This window comes from Rhinolophus ferrumequinum, chromosome 10 (genome assembly GCF_004115265.2).
Source record: "Rhinolophus ferrumequinum isolate MPI-CBG mRhiFer1 chromosome 10, mRhiFer1_v1.p, whole genome shotgun sequence".
Taxonomy (NCBI): Eukaryota; Metazoa; Chordata; class Mammalia; order Chiroptera; family Rhinolophidae; genus Rhinolophus; species Rhinolophus ferrumequinum.
This window is the reverse complement of record NC_046293.1, coordinates 25,308,696-25,326,525: the sequence shown is the minus strand read 5'-3', so window position 1 is coordinate 25,326,525 and position 17,830 is coordinate 25,308,696. Positions and strand designations below refer to the sequence as shown.

General features: G+C 34.2%; 1 protein-coding gene across 1 annotated transcript in view; it reads left to right on the top strand.

The window, feature by feature from the left end:
* The window catches only part of LOC117028653 (ovostatin homolog 2-like), a 39,506-nt gene extending 25,689 nt beyond the window's left edge, over positions 1 to 13,817 (top strand). Inside the window, exons 22-36 of the mRNA XM_033117503.1 lie at positions 698 to 749; positions 1,564 to 1,647; positions 2,360 to 2,536; positions 3,313 to 3,394; positions 4,007 to 4,163; positions 6,125 to 6,199; positions 7,064 to 7,229; positions 8,398 to 8,609; positions 9,578 to 9,787; positions 10,221 to 10,345; positions 11,455 to 11,545; positions 11,915 to 11,983; positions 12,590 to 12,692; positions 13,411 to 13,480; positions 13,686 to 13,817. Of these exons, the coding sequence (XP_032973394.1) occupies positions 698 to 749; positions 1,564 to 1,647; positions 2,360 to 2,536; positions 3,313 to 3,394; positions 4,007 to 4,163; positions 6,125 to 6,199; positions 7,064 to 7,229; positions 8,398 to 8,609; positions 9,578 to 9,787; positions 10,221 to 10,345; positions 11,455 to 11,545; positions 11,915 to 11,983; positions 12,590 to 12,692; positions 13,411 to 13,463 (1,656 nt within the window). The 3' untranslated portion in view covers positions 13,464 to 13,480; positions 13,686 to 13,817. The remainder of the gene's footprint in view (positions 1 to 697; positions 750 to 1,563; positions 1,648 to 2,359; positions 2,537 to 3,312; positions 3,395 to 4,006; positions 4,164 to 6,124; positions 6,200 to 7,063; positions 7,230 to 8,397; positions 8,610 to 9,577; positions 9,788 to 10,220; positions 10,346 to 11,454; positions 11,546 to 11,914; positions 11,984 to 12,589; positions 12,693 to 13,410; positions 13,481 to 13,685) is intronic.
* The last annotated feature ends 4,013 nt before the right edge of the window (positions 13,818 to 17,830 follow it).

Here is a 17,830-nt window from a genome sequence, read left to right as displayed (position 1 = left end):
CCAAGCTCTTCCAGATAAGAAATAGATAGTATCTGATAGGTTAAATATTAAAAGACATTCTCCTTGAAGAGACTTAATTAATTGACCATAGTTACTTTTGAGACAAGACATGTCATTTTAAATGAATTAAAACAGCAATAAAATCCATCCTTTTCTAATTAGTACCCGGCCCAGGATAGTAAAAATTATCACTTGAAACAGGCTTGATGTTTTTTGTTTTTTTTTTTTTGGTTTGCTCTAGATGTGTGAGGTTTCCTGAACACTTGTTCTTCTTCCATTCCTTTTTTAACACTCAAATCTGAGACAGACCTACTAGTCCTACACTCTTATGTAGTTCTCATCATCCTCAAAAAGAATCAATGCTTGTCATTGAAAGTATTCTCACTTCGCCTCTTGGCTTGTTCCTACTGTGCAAAACACTTATTTGTCTACTGGAGATGCCAGACAGGATCAAGGTGTCCCACAATGACATCAGTTATCTCTGCCCTAACTATGGGAACACAGGGCCCAACATGGGTGTTGGTAATGTACAGTGGCTTCCAGATATAAACAGAAGGGGACAATAAAATGGATCTCCTTCCAGGAACAAACATGTCCAGCCATGTCTATGTAAGCTGATTGCTTGATTACCTTTCCTTCATGGAAAGATGGTCCAGACTCATTATTTTGTGTTTGTTTTTTGTTTATTCTTTGACAGCCTGAAGGTATTGAAAAAGAAATGACTCAAAGTTTCCTTATCTGTACAAAAGGTAAGAGGATCTTTTAGGTGGTCAAATTAGTCCTAAAGAAAATTTATTAACAGGATCACTTTATTTCTTCTCCTTTCACGTTAGTCCACTTGCCATACTGAGTACCTCAGTGATTTCATTCTAAATACCTAATGGGGGATTATTTTATTTCATGCCCTGTCTTCATTGTATAATTTTAACAAACAAAAGGTATATTTATGACTTTTTTTTTCAGTTCACCCATAACATTGGCCTGCCTCAGCCTATTTTTCCCATCCTTATACTTTTGGCTCCTTTTGTCACATGATTGGCACAACATTAAACAGTGGAAAATCAGAATTATGCCCAGATAGCAAATAATGTAACCTTTGCTTTTTACTCTTGGAATGAAACAACCCGTAGATAAATTATAGCCCCTCAATCATTGCCCCTGTTTTATGGTAATCATGAGTATTGTTTTATCTGGTTGATGATGATATGATTTTAATGCCTGATAGAATTCTCTAAACTTTACCTTTTGTATGTGCTGTTTTATATGTCATAGTCAGTAGGGTTTTTTTTTAATATTTTTTTCATTCTTAAACAGTTCAGGCAATAAACTAATGGAGAATAGGTGTCATTATTTAACATAGAAATTTATATATCATTTTGTGAATGTATTGTAATTACAAGCTAAATCTAAACCTCCATTTCATCTCTTCTAAAAAGCAACTTATGAAATAAAAATAATGGAATTTATTTCCTAATATGTTTGTCCCACAAAACTTGTGCTATTGTTTAAAAGGAACATTACCTTATCATTACATTACCTATTTTATTAACATTTTCTTTCCAGGTACCAAAGCCTTCACACAGATAGTTTTAGATTTGCCACATGGTGTGGTAGAAGGATCCGCCAGGGCCTTTTTCACTGTTGTGGGTAAGTTGGTTAAATTGTGTGTTTCACAATGATTTAAAAATCTTGATTGAGGTGGTCTTTTAAAAGTTCCTTAAAATTAACAGGATGGAGAGATTTTTCTCATGCCATCAATTTAAGAGAATTATTATTGTTGAGGATTATCCTCTATGTTTGTTTGTATATGGGATCTGAAAAAATTACAGTACCATTTTCAAATCTGTTTCTGGGAAACACTTGTTCTGGTGCATGGTAATTGGTGTTTAGAAAACAAAGTGTTCTATTATAGCCCATTAACCTGAAATATTAAATTCCCCTTTGGAGAATCAGAATAATCTTTGCTTATTAAAGATGCTAAGCATTTCCTCAGTTATAGGAGAAATCTGTTTTACAAAAGTCAAACTTCTATGTCTATCATTAACGTTAACACTTTTTAGGAAGGGATGGATCACAGTTTACATTTTATAGAGTCAGTTTCTCAAAAAACAAACAGGCAAGAAACACACTATCTGGTAATGAGATTTGCAGAAATAATTTTCATACCAGAAGCCCCTTTAACATCACACTTCATGTCTATCTCCTCTTTAGAATTACTTCATGAAAAATTGCCCTGTTTCTACCTTTTAGATTAAATTTTAAATATTTTGTACTTGCACTATGTCTCTTTTATCTATAGTTATTAATGCTGAGATGCCATCTTTAAGTAATAGTAACTTCCTGCTTTTCCTATTTTAAGGGGATCTTCTAGGACTTGCAATGCAGAATCTGGAGAATCTTCTCCAAATGCCCTGTGGATGTGGAGAACCAAATATTGCCCTTCTAGCGTCTGATACCTATGTCCTTGACTATCTGAAATCTACCAAACAATTGACAGAGGAAGTTAAATCTAAGGCTTTTCTTTTCTTATCTAATGGTGAGAATATTTAAGTAATTTCTGCTCATAGTAGATGAAATCAGTTGTTACTGATACCAACATGTCAAAAAGATGTTATTTATAAAATAGTCTCATGGGGAAAAAGTGGATCTGAACTGAGGTACTCTTGAGTCCAAGCTATGTTTTTGTGTTTTCTTTTTAGTATTTTGGAGGTTTTTCCAGATTTTAATACCTTTGTGGTCATTTAGTTTCACAATTTAGAACTATAACCTTTCCAATAATAAGACCAGTTTTTAATACCTAATATTTTGCCAAGCTACCTTGTTTGTTGTTGTTGCTATTCTAGTAGCTAGAAATGGTTTATTTATCAACTTCTATATTTGTCTTTCAGTTGTGTTCCATTGCAATGAAATGATTGGATTTGTATGTAGAAAAAATAAGTATAAACTTTGTAAAATGTGATGTTAAAGAAAAGTCCAGGGGTATGATTTCTTGGGGTTTTGTTTGTTTGTTTTTCAGAAAGATGACACTGAAGTAAAATAAACTTAATAAAAAGATATTAAACAATTAGTGAATGCTATTTATTGAGCCAGGCTTAGTCACATGTCATCTTGTATTTGTCATTAAAATCCTACAAGGTAGGAACTATGTTCCCTCACTATGGATAGAGAGCTTGAGTTTCAGAAATTAAACTGAAATGATCATCCTAGTAATTTATGTCTGTCTAACACCTAAACACACGGCTTGCACTACACCATTCTTTTTCTAACTTTCTTAGATTAAACAAAATAACCTCCTACCATGTTGTATTTTAGGTTATCAAAAGCAATTGTCTTTCAAAAACCCTGATGGCTCATATAGTATGTTTTGGCAAAGGAATCAGAAAGGAAGCTTATGGTGAGACATGAAAATTTTATTTTAAATAATGGAGGAATGATCTGAGGAGGGCTTCTGTGAGAATGAGGGGAAGAGAGTTCAGTGGGGATTAAAAAGCAAAGTGGGTTTCAAAGTGAATTCACAGGGGTAAATCAGATAAAACTAAAATATTTGATTATTTTAATTCTAATACACTATACCTCGAGTCTCATGGCAAATTTAATGACACCCCGTCTACTTCCACAGCTTGTTAATTCCACAGAAAATTCCACAGCATAGTCTGCACTTCTCAGAGTCCCATGTAGATTCAGGAGAGTAACACTAGAAGGCACCAAAGCATCTAATTACACTCACTCTCTTTCCATATGTGGATAATCCAATGAACCATATATCAAGAATTTTGTATGCAAACATGCTGGAAATTACCTACTTTTGTTTTCACATGTTGCTGTTCAAAACATTTTACTGCCAAAGGGAAGAGCCACTATCAATAAAGACTCATTATAGTCAACATTAGACAAATTATTAATAGATGAATCGATCACCCAAAGGGAACAATGGTGATGAAACTGTTGAGTAGCTGACATCATCTTTCTTATCTAACTTTTGTCTAACTGGTGATTTGCATTACAGGCTCAGTGCCCTTACTTTTAAGACATTAGAGGGAATGAAGAAATATATTTTCATTGATGAACAAGTTCAACAACAGACCTTGATCTGGCTTTCAAGCCAACAGGAAAGCAATGGCTGCTTCAAAAGTGATGGCAAGCTTTTCAACAATGCCTGGGAGGTAAGAGATTAACAGAAGTAGACTTTCCTTCCTCCTTTGCGTATGTATAATCTTCCCTGCCTTTGGCCTAACTGATCTGGAACATGAATATTTTTCTTCTCAATATTACGCCCCCTGAGTCTGCTGCGGTCATAGGCCTGTGGAGTACTGGTCAACATCATCATTCCTGCTGCTTGCATGATAAGCATAATCTAGATACAACTCCTCATGAATCTATTACTTGCCTTACTGTCTTTAGCCCTTCCACAGAATCCATCTCTTTCAGTAGATAAACTGGAAATAGGAGATAGGGAAGAGAAAAGAAACTTAGAGAGGAAACATAAACCTGGTGCGCCAGACAATATGTTATAGAAAAGGGCCTTGAATAGATAATTAATTCCTATTCAAGGATAGCAAGAAAATTGGAGGGAGAGCATCCAGTACATTGTTTCAATGAAGCACTCTTCCAATACCCTCTCAAGTAAAAGCCTGAAGGCCTAGTTTGCCCTAGGTCAGAATGTAAATGACATGAACTTTGTCCTTGATAGTAATCCTTCCCTTTTCCTGTCTATATTTAAGTAAATCACTAAGCACTCTCCCTTCCTTCTGATTTCCTTTCTTTGCAAATAGCTATCCACCTCCATCCCATCCTCTGTATCCTTTATCATTTCCCTCTGGAAACACAATCCCTGATCATACTTTAGCATGCCCTGATATCCTCTGAAATCTGGACTTTTCCTGTTTCCTTCATAATCACCACTCTTATTCTTGGATTTTGGAATATAAAGCTAATCCACTTCAAAATATGGGCGAATGACAACTCTGTATGGCATTTAATTTTAATGTGAATTGTTTTCAAATTGCTTTACTATTAATGTAGTGTGGGAAAAATGTCTTTAAATTATTCCAAGCCTATTTCTCACAACAGAGGACCTGATAGAGAAGAGTACTTGTTCCTATGTAGAAAACTCAGAATTTTTCATGTTCTCTTCCAAAACATCTCCACATCTTTCTTATTGAATTAATTACTGATTACTACTTCAGTTTGTCTGATCTTACCCAATCTTTTTTCCATAATTATATGAGTATGTGTGTTCGCTGAATTAGGAGGGAGAAAGAAGCAAGGGAAAAATAAAAATTTGCACTGAAGAGGAATAGTAATACAACTTGCCGTAATTTAAGTGTGCTTTGGGTCCCCACACCTTATTTTAGTGTCTACCATCTGTAGTGATTTACACCTTGAAAACTGAGCTCCTCAGAAATATTTGTTTTTGAAGAAGAGGTCACCTTTTGCTTAAATAGGTAAAACAAAAGGTTTATACTAGATCAATGGATCCCAAGTGCCATCTGAATGTTATTTGTACATACACTAGAGCACCCATTAAAATCCATTTCCCTGTATCTCATTCCTGACTTCTTGAATCAGAATCTCTTGCGTGGATACTGCTTGATTTCATGTTTAAGTTTCATAGGGGATTTTTATGCAGTGTCAGTTTGCAAACCACATAACTCATAAGTGTTTTTATAAGTTTACACTGCAAGAATCTATGGGACCTGACTATTTTTACCTCCTAGGATGCTTTGCCAGAGATGTTCAGGAAGTTCCACAGCAACTTTCTGTTGTATCAGAAATTCTTTGTATACTTTTCCAAGTTAATACCAAATAAAGTAAAATATGACTCTTCCTATGAATTGCTTGGAATTCATGCTAATACCAGGCTACATAAATATAATTATATATGTCATTTAGTATCCTTGAGATTAATTGTATATTTCATTTCATTATTACAATGGATCGTGATGAAACCTTGCTCAGATAGTATGGTTATTAACCATTTAATTTAAAAATTATACATTTTCAGGGGCTTTATGAATAATGGTAGTTGTTCCAGTGTTTCTTTTATATTTAGTTTCACTTCAGAAGAGTAGCTGTTCTTTTATGGTCTACTACTCTGTATGACTCATTGTTCCTTTGTGTTTAGGTTGGAGATGAAGAGGACATTTTACTCACTGCTTACGTTGTTGGAGCGTTCCTTGAAGCTGGGCTCAATTTCACTGTAAGGATTCCCATCATCTTTTAGTTTCAGTCAGTTGAATGCGTATCAAATAGACCATGAATTCAGAGCAATTTGAAATTCTCAGGCTGGATGAAACATCAAAAGAACGTTTCATTCATTACCTCTCTTTAACTTGGTGTTACTCAAACTTTTTTTGCATTCATAGAAACCTTTGATGAACACTATTAGGTTTTTCCCTAGGGAGAATATATGTCTGCACATATACACAAGTTTTTCATACCATTTCAGGTATGTACAGATCTCCTGAATTTCAGCCATGAAATTCAGATTAAGAACTCGTGCTTTAAGTATAATCATAACCCAGTATTCTGTTTGTCTAACCAATTCAGTGTGTAAACATTTCAACCCAAGTGTTGTTCATCTTGGCTGCCTCCCAATCCAAAGGTCAAATTATCTGATTGCAAAATCTATTCCTGAAAGAAGATACTAGGAACTTTCAGGGTCATTAGTATATCTCAAAAACCATCTTTAGAAATATCAGCTTCTATCTGAGGCATTAGAGTAAAATATCTTAGTGCTAAAAATAAATTTATATTCTTTGCCACATAGAAGAAACTTATATTATTAACTAGAATATGACTGATCAGATATAGAGACTGCCATGTACATACTACCTAACTTTTATTTCTCAAACACCAGTAATCCATTAAAATTAATTTTAATGATATTTATAAAGTATAACACATATGTATATAAGAACAGGTTTGTATATATGAACATATACTTCAAGGATGTGTTTTATATTATATACAGTATAAAGAATGATTAGTTTAAATATTCAGCAAACTTATAAAGTATTCAGATATTATTTTAGAATACTATATTATTATTCTTCATGACTAGTTTCCTGCTCTACGAAATGGCCTCTTCTGCCTAGAGGAAGCATTGGAAAATGGTGTCACCAATGGCTATAATCATGCAATGCTAGCTTATGCTTTTGCATTAGTGGGAAAACCGGACAAAGTGGAATTCTTACTCCAGATCCTGGATAAAGATGCTACAAAAATAAGTAAGTATTATTATTCGTTTTTGCTAGTGGAGATGAGCTTGGAAAGAAAGTGATGAAAATTATTTAACAATCATATAGGAACCCTGTTTTCACTAACATGATTCTATATTTTTTATGGAATTTCTGAGTGACATTTTATCATTTTTTACTTTATTTATTTATTTTTCAATTACAGTTAACATTCAGTATTATTTTATATTAATTTCAAATGTACAGCATAGTGGTTATACATTTACATAATTTACGAAGAGATCACCCTGATAAGTCTAGTACCCACCTGGCACCATACATAGTTATTACCATGTTATTGACTATATTCCCTATGCTGTACTTTACATCCCATGACTATTTCGTAACTACCAATTTGTACTTCTTATTCCCTTCAACTTTTTCACTCAGCTCCCCCAAACCTCCTCCCATCTGGCAACCATCAGTGTCTGTGAGTCTATTTCTGTTTTGTTTGTTCATCTATTTTGAGTGGTCCTTTGTCTTTAAAGAACATTACATATTTTCTGTTTCCTGCTTTCTCTTTTCTGCTAGTTTCTTCTTAAATGAGTGAAATAAAGGAAATCAAGCATAGTGACCATGCCATAGATGATAAAAACGGCTTGTGAAACTTAATCACACCATTCTTGACCTTAGAAGTTGCTATTTAAAACTATGTTAGTTTCTTAAGGCTACCATAACAAAATAACATAGACTGGGTGGCTTAAGCAACAGAAATTTAGTTTTTTCACAGTTCTGGAGGTAGCATTCCAAGGTCAAGGTGTCAGCAGGTGTGGTTTCTTCTGAGACCTCTGCCCTTGATTTGTAGATAGCCATCTTCTGCCTCCACGTTCACATTGTTTTGTTCTGCTTTGTTTTCTGTGTTATGCATCCCTGGTGTCCCTTTCATGTGTCCAGATTTCCTTTTTTGATAAGAACACCAGTCAGATTGGATTATGGCCCACCTTAACTGCCTCATTTTAACTTAATCTCCTTTTTAAAGGCCCTATCTCCAAATACAGTCATATTCTGGGATTCTGGGAAGTAGGGCTTGAATGTACGAATTTTGAGGGGAGGAATTCAGCCCATAACAGAGGCCAAGAATGGAATCTGTGTCATTCGTATGTGTAACCAGTTCTCTTTCTAGGTAGGAGCTGTGTGAAAATTTTTTTCTTTTTCTCAGATAACATGATATATTGGGAAAGCTCAAAGAAACCCAAGACAGAAGCATCCCCATTCTTTATTCCTGGGACACTTTCTGCTAAGACTGAGAAGACTTGCTATGTGCTGTTGGCTATCGTTTCCCAGAAAACTCCTGACCTCACTTATGCTAGTAAGATTGTGCAGTGGCTTGTCCAACAAATGAATTCCCATGGAGGCTTCTCTTCCACCCAGGTGATTGGTATGGGTCTGATATCAATAACAATATGTTTAATGCAAAAGGCACTACTCTACAATAATTTAGACAGCAAAGGTAATCATAGAAAATACCTTCTGAGATGAAGAATGGTTGCTGTTATAAATTGTATTACGTTTAGTTAACAATTATCTATTGGGGGCAGTTCTTGTATATCAGGCACTCTACTACGGTAGGAATTCTCTATATACAAATGAATAAAATGAAGCCCCTTTTCAAGGAATTTATGCCTGACTTATATCTCCATTTAAGTAGTAAAAATAGAATGTAAGTCTAGAAGTGATTGTTGTCACAAGCACCAGAGTGTTGTGGATTATATTATGGTCAAACTACGAATCAACCAAGGAGAAATTTTTTCTCTATTTCTATGGTCTGCACATTGGCAAAAGAAAATGGAATGAAAGAATAAGAGAAGAAAAGAGTATGAACAATGATGTATGTTTTAACAGGAAAAAAATTTTTAATGCAAAGAAATGCAGTTTTATTCTCATGGGGAAAAATCTTCATTTCCTTCTTTACTTTCTTTTTTTTTCGTCTTAGTTTCTGAGTAAAACCATATTTTAATAAATCTCCTAACATCCTTTCCAGATTCTGACTCTCCATCTTTGAAGATAGTTGGGCATAAGAATTACCCAAGCAGGCTAATTATATAACATCTTAATTTTTCAGGAAAGATTTGGCACTATTTTCAACAAAAGATTGTATTTTATGTAACCCTTTAGAAAACTAACATTTGATTAAGATTTGTAGAAGAAAATTAATTTAAATAACAACAACTAGCACAAGCAAATATATTTTCCTGTTCTTTAAGGTAACACTTCTTGGTGTTCTTCTATTGACCTGTCCTAGGAATATTTCTATGAATAGATTTAAAGTTCATGGTCAAATTATGACTAATACTGCAGCATAACAGAATTTGGATTGTTGCTTATATTGTTCTGTACAGGGCACTGCTGTATGTCTTCTTGCCATAACCCGCTACATGAAGTTAACCTTCTCTAATGGCGAAAACAATGTCACCTTTAGCAGTGAAGAATCCAGTGAGGTTTTCCAGGTTAACAGTGATAACCGCTTACTGGTCCAACGTTCAGAACTAACAAAAGCAGGTGGACAATACACAGTAGGTGTGGAAGGACAAGGCTGTGCATTTATCCAGGTAATAGAAATCTACCTGAGAGGGAGATAAATATTTGCTAATAAAAAGTCAGACTGTCTGCTCAGTTATATATGAACTGTTATTTTGCCATTTGGCACATTTCCATGATTATTTCTACTCTTTCTCACATGAATATTTTCTACTCGATAGCTGAAAATGCAAGTTATTTAATGAAGAGAGATTTACTTTGAAGGATAACTGGGCAACTGAAAAGTTTCTTGAGGATGTCACTGTTAGAAAGTATTCTAATATTTTTGTTAAATTTTGTTGTTAAAGATTCTTGTATCTTCTGAAAACTAAACAATTATTTTTAGTGTTATTTCTTTATGGTAAAGATCTAAAATAAAGTGCATTAATAATGAAAAACAATAAGTCCTTTAGTTTTTACTACAGGAGAAATGGATGGATTTTCTTGTGATTTGTTCTTTTCTAGGCTACCCTTAGGTATAATGTGCTATTACCTAACAAAGCATCTGGATTTTCCCTTTCCTTGGAAATGGCAAAGAAAAACTCTTCAGAGATATTCCAGAGTAATTTTGACTTGACTGTAACCTTCAAGTAAGTGTCCCATTTTAATATCAACTCCCAGGTTAGAGAGAGGGCAATATATCAAAAAAGAATTATTTTAAACAGTAACAAAATAACAAAATATGAACGATGTTAACTATAACGACTTCATTTGTTGCTGTGTAATTTCTATAGCTAGTCACTTTATAGCTTTCTGTGTAGACAACACCGGTTAGTACATCTTAAACTAAGTCAGAACTAGAATTATGCAAGTACAATTTGTACTGTATGCAAGTATAATTTGTAAGCTTCTGCCACACTGATATTCCAGCAATGCTTCCATTTTTTGTATATATGTGTGGAAATACTGTCAGATTTGGACAATGGAGATGTTATTTTCCCTCCTAAAGACAAGCACAGATGGGCTGGTAGGAGAAAACCTACAAGCGCTTATTTTATAACTGTACAGAGCAAACTTTTAGATATTTATTTTTCAGAGTAGAAAAACAAAATAATTCTCTTAAATTCAAATATAATATATAGATGCCAAAGAGTTTTAGCCTTAGTTAATATGTGAAGAAACACTGAGTAAAATTAGTTTGAAGGATTTTCTTAGGATTTCCAAATGATAATCTCATGAACACCAGAGCTAAAATCAGAACTAAATACGTTGTGGAACTCTTAACATCATGTTTCAACAGTGCTATACAGATTTAGGGACATGACCTGGAAGATCTCTGAGCGACATTTCTACTCTACTAGCAGGGACATTTCAACACCCTGCTTTTTAAACAAAGATTTCCTTTGAGTGTTATGCAAATCTAAGGCTGCCCTAAGTATATGTACTATCAATTTACAAGCTTTGTTTATAAGTTCTGACTTCGAGACCTCAGGTAATCTCAGGGTTTGGGGAGATTCTAAGGTCAGATAATTCATTATTTACTCCAATTTATGTTGCTTTGTATCATCTCATCTGTTATCACTCTAGTTGTGCCTATTCTCAGATGTTTGTGAATGGCTTTCTTCAGGTGTTTTTTCCTTCATCTTTGTGTTTCCTCCAGACTTATAGCCAATTAGTACCTATGTACCCACCACCCTTGCCATAAGATGTCACTTTTTAAAAATGATATCTAAACTAGTGTTTTGTTTTTAAACTTCAGATACATTGGAATGCACAATAACTCCAATAAGGTTCTTGTTGATATAAAAATGCTATCAGGATTTACTCCAGTCATGTCATCCATTGAGGAGGTAAATAACAGAAGCGCAATGTTTCAGCAGAGAAAAAGTAATAGCATATAGATGAAATAATTGGTTAGCAAAACCAAGCTATGGAATTCTTCATTTAAACAAACTTATTCAGAGTTCACATTTTTATTTTTGCTGTAACACTGGATAAATGGTATTCTTAATTAGCAATTAGCAGTCATTACACCCCATAGTTTATACTCTATTTCTTTATTTTGTTTCTACTTGTGCTTATGAAAACATCATGGCACAAGGGAACATGCTGTAAGATAGACTTCTGACGATTGGTTAAATAAACATTATGAAGCATTGCATACTGGAATGGTACTCTTTAATATTTATTCCCATTCCTCCCTGCCAATGTATTCAAAGCTTGAAAACAGTGGCCAAGTGATGAAGATTGAAGTCAAAAATGACCATGTTCTTTTCTACTTGGAAAATGTAAGTTGAGCAATAATTTTTTCCTTCCATGGCTTTCTTTTCTCCTAAGGGTAATTGGATAATCTTATTTCTTACAGATAGAAATGACAAAGATATGGGACATTAAAGATGATCATTGCTCTTCTATCCCACCGATCATCTTCTCCCTGTTAACTCCAATGTTTTTTCATGTATGCCTTGACTACTTGACTAGATAAATCTCAAGTTTAAAAACATAATTTCCCTATTTTTTCATTCCTCATGGCATCTAGCATAACCTAGTCACAGAGTAGATGTATAATTCTTTTATAGTTTGACTTGAACTGCAGCGAAACCTGGTGTGAGTTTTAAACTTCTCCTTTCTATGTGTACATCATTACCATGCACGTAAATGCATATATTACTCTACTGCTTTCAACTAAATTCCTTGCACCTCAATATAAGCAATGGAACTTGAATTTTTATACAATATGTTACCTAACTCATTATTTTTTCATTATGTAAAATATTGATATCCTAGATCTATTTAATTGGGTAGATCATGAACTTCTGGAGATAATTTGCTCGGTGACATTTTTTTTTTTTTACACATCTGCTCTGATGTATTTGTAATTTGTGTCTTTATAGGTTTCTGATACAGCAAACAGTGTTACTTTCTCTGTTGAGCAAAGCAACCTTGTGTCCAACACTCAGCCAGCCCCAGTCATGGTCTATGATTATTATGAAAAAGGTAGGCAAACAACAACCATGCCCTAAAGCTATTGATCATGATATCTATATCAGGGATTCCCTGAACTACCAAATTGTACAAAATCATCCTGTCTACAAAGACTAAACTATAAATGGTTTTACTTTATATTTTTTCTACTTCATGACATTTTCTAACTGTGCCAGTCTCCAGTTATCAGTTTTTCAACACCTAGACTCTTTTTGATATAATATGCAAGAACTCCGCTTTCATTTGAAATACAAACTATGTTTAGCATCAGGTTTGTTGTTGTTGTTGTTGTTGTTGTTGTTGTTGTTGTTGTTGTGGCAAGACTTTCCATTTCGTACTACCTTTATGAACTTTGATTTGAGAAGGGGACTGGGCAATATTCTGAAAAGTTATAGGAAAATGTTGATTGATTAGGTCCCAACCAATTACTAAGATGTAGAGACCAGAAAAATTTTCCTTGGATTGTGAGTGTCATTAATTTCTTGGTGAATATCATACAGTTTGTCAAGAAGTATCGGAATGCTGGCTCCATCCTTTACATAATTGAATGTAATTTATCAAGTGCCTTAAGCTTTAATAAGATATTTTTGGATTTAGAAAAAAAGAAGTGATTGATTCTCTTGCAAAGTTACTGAAAAGATTAGACCTAATGTATCTACAATAGTCTGACATAATATGATTATAGAAAATTGGAGCTCTAGTAAGGATGAATTTTCCCTTTATTTTCCAGATGAGTATGCCATTGCTTTTTACAATGTCAACAATGTTTCAGTTTCTCAGTGAGACAAAACAAGACACAGGTAAGGGAAAGGAACTTGTACATACACAGACCATTGAAAACACATTCATGTAAACGTTATATGTGTATGTGTGTATTTGTCTGTATATATGTATGTTTATACATATATATGTATGCATAAATATATACATAAATATATCTATATATTTATGTATATATACATAGATATATTTATTTATTGTTTAAACTATGTTTTTAAATCCCAGGTGGAAAGCAATTTACTTTGAACAAACTCATTCTTCTGTATCCAACATGGAAGAAAACTATGCATATTCTGTAAACTGCTATGACTTCTCTTCACATTTTATTTCTTTATTATCCATTAAATGCTGTGATTTTACATTTGAGTCTATGATTTTCTTTTCTTCCAGTACTTCACTTATAACTTTAATCCTAGAAAACTCAGGGCTTCACTTTATAGCAACTCTAAATATTTGCTTTATTGTTGTCAATTCTGAATTCAAGCTTTTAGACATTATGGCATACAGAATAAGCAATCTCCTAACATTCAGAGAAAAAGAGAAAGGCAGGGTTGATGAAGGGGAGAGAAAGCGACTTAAGTTGAAGAGGATTTCATGTGAGCTCAAGAAAATAAAAATAAACACACAAAACACAGCCTCTTGTCAGTAAAAGTTCATCAAAGAATGGGGGAGATTACTTATGGAGTCACAGATTAACTGATAGGTTATTGAGATCATGTTCATTATTGAGAAGGTAATTTGCAGGCATTTTATCTTTCCAAAACTTATTAATAAGCAATACTTAATGTCTATCATTTGCTTAACTTAACACTACTATTATAGCAATGAATGAATATTGAGAAGAGGGAAGAAATAAAAACAATTTCTCTATTAACTTTAATACAGTTAAATGTATAGATATATAGCTCTGCTATGATGCTGCTACTGACAACAAAAAGCCATAGATAAATTGCCCAGTTGTGGAGTTAAAAAATTTGGAAACACAGTGTCCTAAAGTCTATCAATAGCCAACAAATTTAAAATACAGTGTTTTAACAGAAGATGGCTAGACATTTATTTTTATAATCTGTCTGCCCAATGTATACTGCTAATAACACCTAAGTTACAACTGGCCTTTAATAAATGTTTATTAATTGGTTTATTATAGATGAACTGTTGGCATCAGTCTGTGTGTGGTGCTACAAAAGTTTATTTCACTGTGTTAAGAATTCCTTTATACCATTTCAGTTCTCCTGTTTCACCAAAACATGGCATATCACATGTGTAAATAAGACATCAGTATTCATATTTTTAAAAAATATCCCAGACTTTATAGCTATTCAAGGATTCCACTCAAGGAAAATGTGACTCTTATAGTACATTTTGTGCTAAAGGTTCAAGAAAAATGAAAGGAATTTACTTTGTGGTACGTAATATCTCTTGGTGGGAAAGTTTTTTTTCTTTGCCAAAGTCAATAATCAATACTTAGTCCTCATTTTACTTGACATGTAGTCAATAGTTAGCCTGCTCACATAATACAATTGTTTCTCAAAGTATAAGCAAGCAAGGAGGGTATGCAGAGTCAACTGCTTGCTATACCTGCACAGGGAATGTCTGAGATTTAATGTTTACATTTGCAAAAATTTATTGGTGCCACAATGAGTATGGGAGGTAACAAGGAACTGAGATTAAAAAAAAAATTTGCATCGGTAGATGACTGGATTAAGAAACTGTGGTACATTTATACAATGGAGTATTATGCAGCCATAAAGAAGAAAGAAATCTTACCATTTGCAACAACATGGATGGACCTAGAGAACATTATGTTAAGTGAAATAAGTCAGACAGAGAAAGATAAGTACCATATGATCTCACTTATTTGCAGATTCTAAAGAAAAGAATAAGTGAATGAACTAATCAGAAACAGTTTTGGAGACAAAGAGGAAAAACTGAGGGTTGCTAGATGGGCGGGAGGGGTGGGGGGTGGGGGGGAGGGTGAGGGGATTGGAGGGCAGTCGGTGACCACAGGATGGCCACGGGTTTGAAAATTAATCTGGGGAACGTAATTTGGTGGTTACCAGAGGGTAAGGGAGTTGGGGGGTGGGGGATGAGGGTGAGGGGGGTCAAATGTATGGTGATGGAAGGGGAGCTGACTCTGGGTGGTGAACACACAGTGTGATTTATGGATGATGTGATACAGAATTGCACACCTGAAATCTATGTAATTTTACTAACAATTGTCACCCCAATAAATTAAAAAAAAAAAAAATTTGACGACTTCAGATGAACAATGAAGCTCTGTTACTTACCCTTTTCATTAAAATCTCTCTCTAGTTTATTTTGGACAGAAAACCAATCATGTCCCCAGTCCAAATTTTAACAGAAAATGGGGCGTAAGGAACATTCCAGTTTAGAAGTGTTGAATGGGAAATGCCAAGCATTGATGTGATCTTGTGTGTGTGTCTGTGTGTGTGTGTGTGTGTGTGTGCTTAAGAAAAGGCCTTAATAAATCAGAACACCATGAAATATTTCATGCAAGATTTATAGCTCTGGTTTGAATGAGACTTGTGTTATCAAAGCATTATCTGACACTTATTCCTCTTTCTCTTCCACACAAAAATACTGTGGAGAATGGGAATTCATTCCATCCATCATGTTCTTATGCAGTAATCATACTTTTTTTTTCATTTTGAAATAAATTATGCATACATTTAACTAGTACCTGAAATACTTAACATCCCTTTTACTGTCTTCTAGAAATCCCATCCTCTTTGGCCTTCTCGTTTCATCAGTTTTGTCTTCTTTCTCTTTTCTTTAGTCTCAGCTTCTTTCCTTTTATTGTTTTTACCCTACCATCACCATTTAAAGATTTTATTTCTTTCCTCATAATATACACATTTTCTTCTCACCTTCTGAAAACTTATTTTTTGGCTCCACTTTCTTTTCCCAAATATTAAATAATATTTTTCTTCATGATTCTAACAAACCTTCTTTTTTTTTCACTATACATACTAAAAATCGTGTGATTTGAATTACCATCTGTACTTTTATGATTTCCAAATATATACCTCTATATCTACATTTTAGCCCCATATTTGCCATTGCCTACTGTATTCTTTAACCACATATCACACAGGCATCTCAGTAAGATCCATCATCTATCCCTAAATCATCTCCTGTTGAGATTCCTATCCAGTGTGTGAAAATATCACTATCAAACAATCACCTAAATGTCAACATTAACTCTTCTCCTCTCTCAGCTCTCCCATTCTATTAATTATTCTTGATAATTGATCATTGTTGATCTATCTCCTGAATGATTATGGATCCACTTGCTTTTATCCACCACTGCTGTGCTGCCTTAGTTCAGACTACCAAGCTTGAGTACCTGTATGTGCCAAACACTCTTCTAGATGCTTTCAATATGAAATAGTAAAATGAATGAAAATAATAAAAATGGTTGCCCTATGGAGCTCATATGCTAATGGGGGAGACAAATAATACATGTAATACTATCAAACAATATATACAGACAAAATCAACATTATAGATAAGCAAAATATAGGGATTTTGAAGGTAATAAGTATTATGGGTCATAAAAAATGCAGAAATAGGTAAGAGGATCTAGAATTCCCAAAGAAATGGGAAGAGGGGAAAGACTAAAATACCAAGTAGGAAATTTAGAGTCAACCTCATTAAGGCAGTGAGATTTGAGCAAAGGTTTGAAGGAAGTGAAGGAGTTACCCACATAGATATCTGAGGAAAGACTATTCCAGACAGTGGGAGCAGCTAGAAAATATAAAGGGGGAGGGGGCGTAAGGCATCAGATGGAAATGTGTCTTGTGAACTCAAGGAGCTTCGACTAAGTCAGAGTGGCCAGAACAGAGAGCAAAGAGGAGCATATAGTAGTAGGTAAGGAGATGCGGATGTAACAGGGAGACAGAATAGGTAGGGGACTGAGGGTCACCGTTAGGACTTTAGCTTTCACTCTGAGCAAAACTGGGAACCAATAAAGGGTTTTGTGCAGAGGACTGACTTGATCTGCTTGTGTTTAAAAATGGTCATCTAGCTTTTGTGTTGAGAATAGGCTATAGGAGTGCAAAAGTAGAAGCAAGGAGACCTTTGCTTGCTTTCAGAGGCCATTGCAGTAATCCAGGTTTAAAAATAATAATAATAATGCTGGCTTAGGTCAGGGTCATACCAATGGAGATGATAAGAAGTGATCAGATTCTAAGTGTATTTTGAAGGCAAAACCAATAGGATTTCCTGATGGATAGAATGTAAGGAATAAGAAAAAGAGTGATTAGAGATTATTCCCATGATTGTAGTCTGAGCTACTGGAAAATAGAATTCCCATCACCTGAGCTGGCAATGGTTGAAGTAAGTTTTGG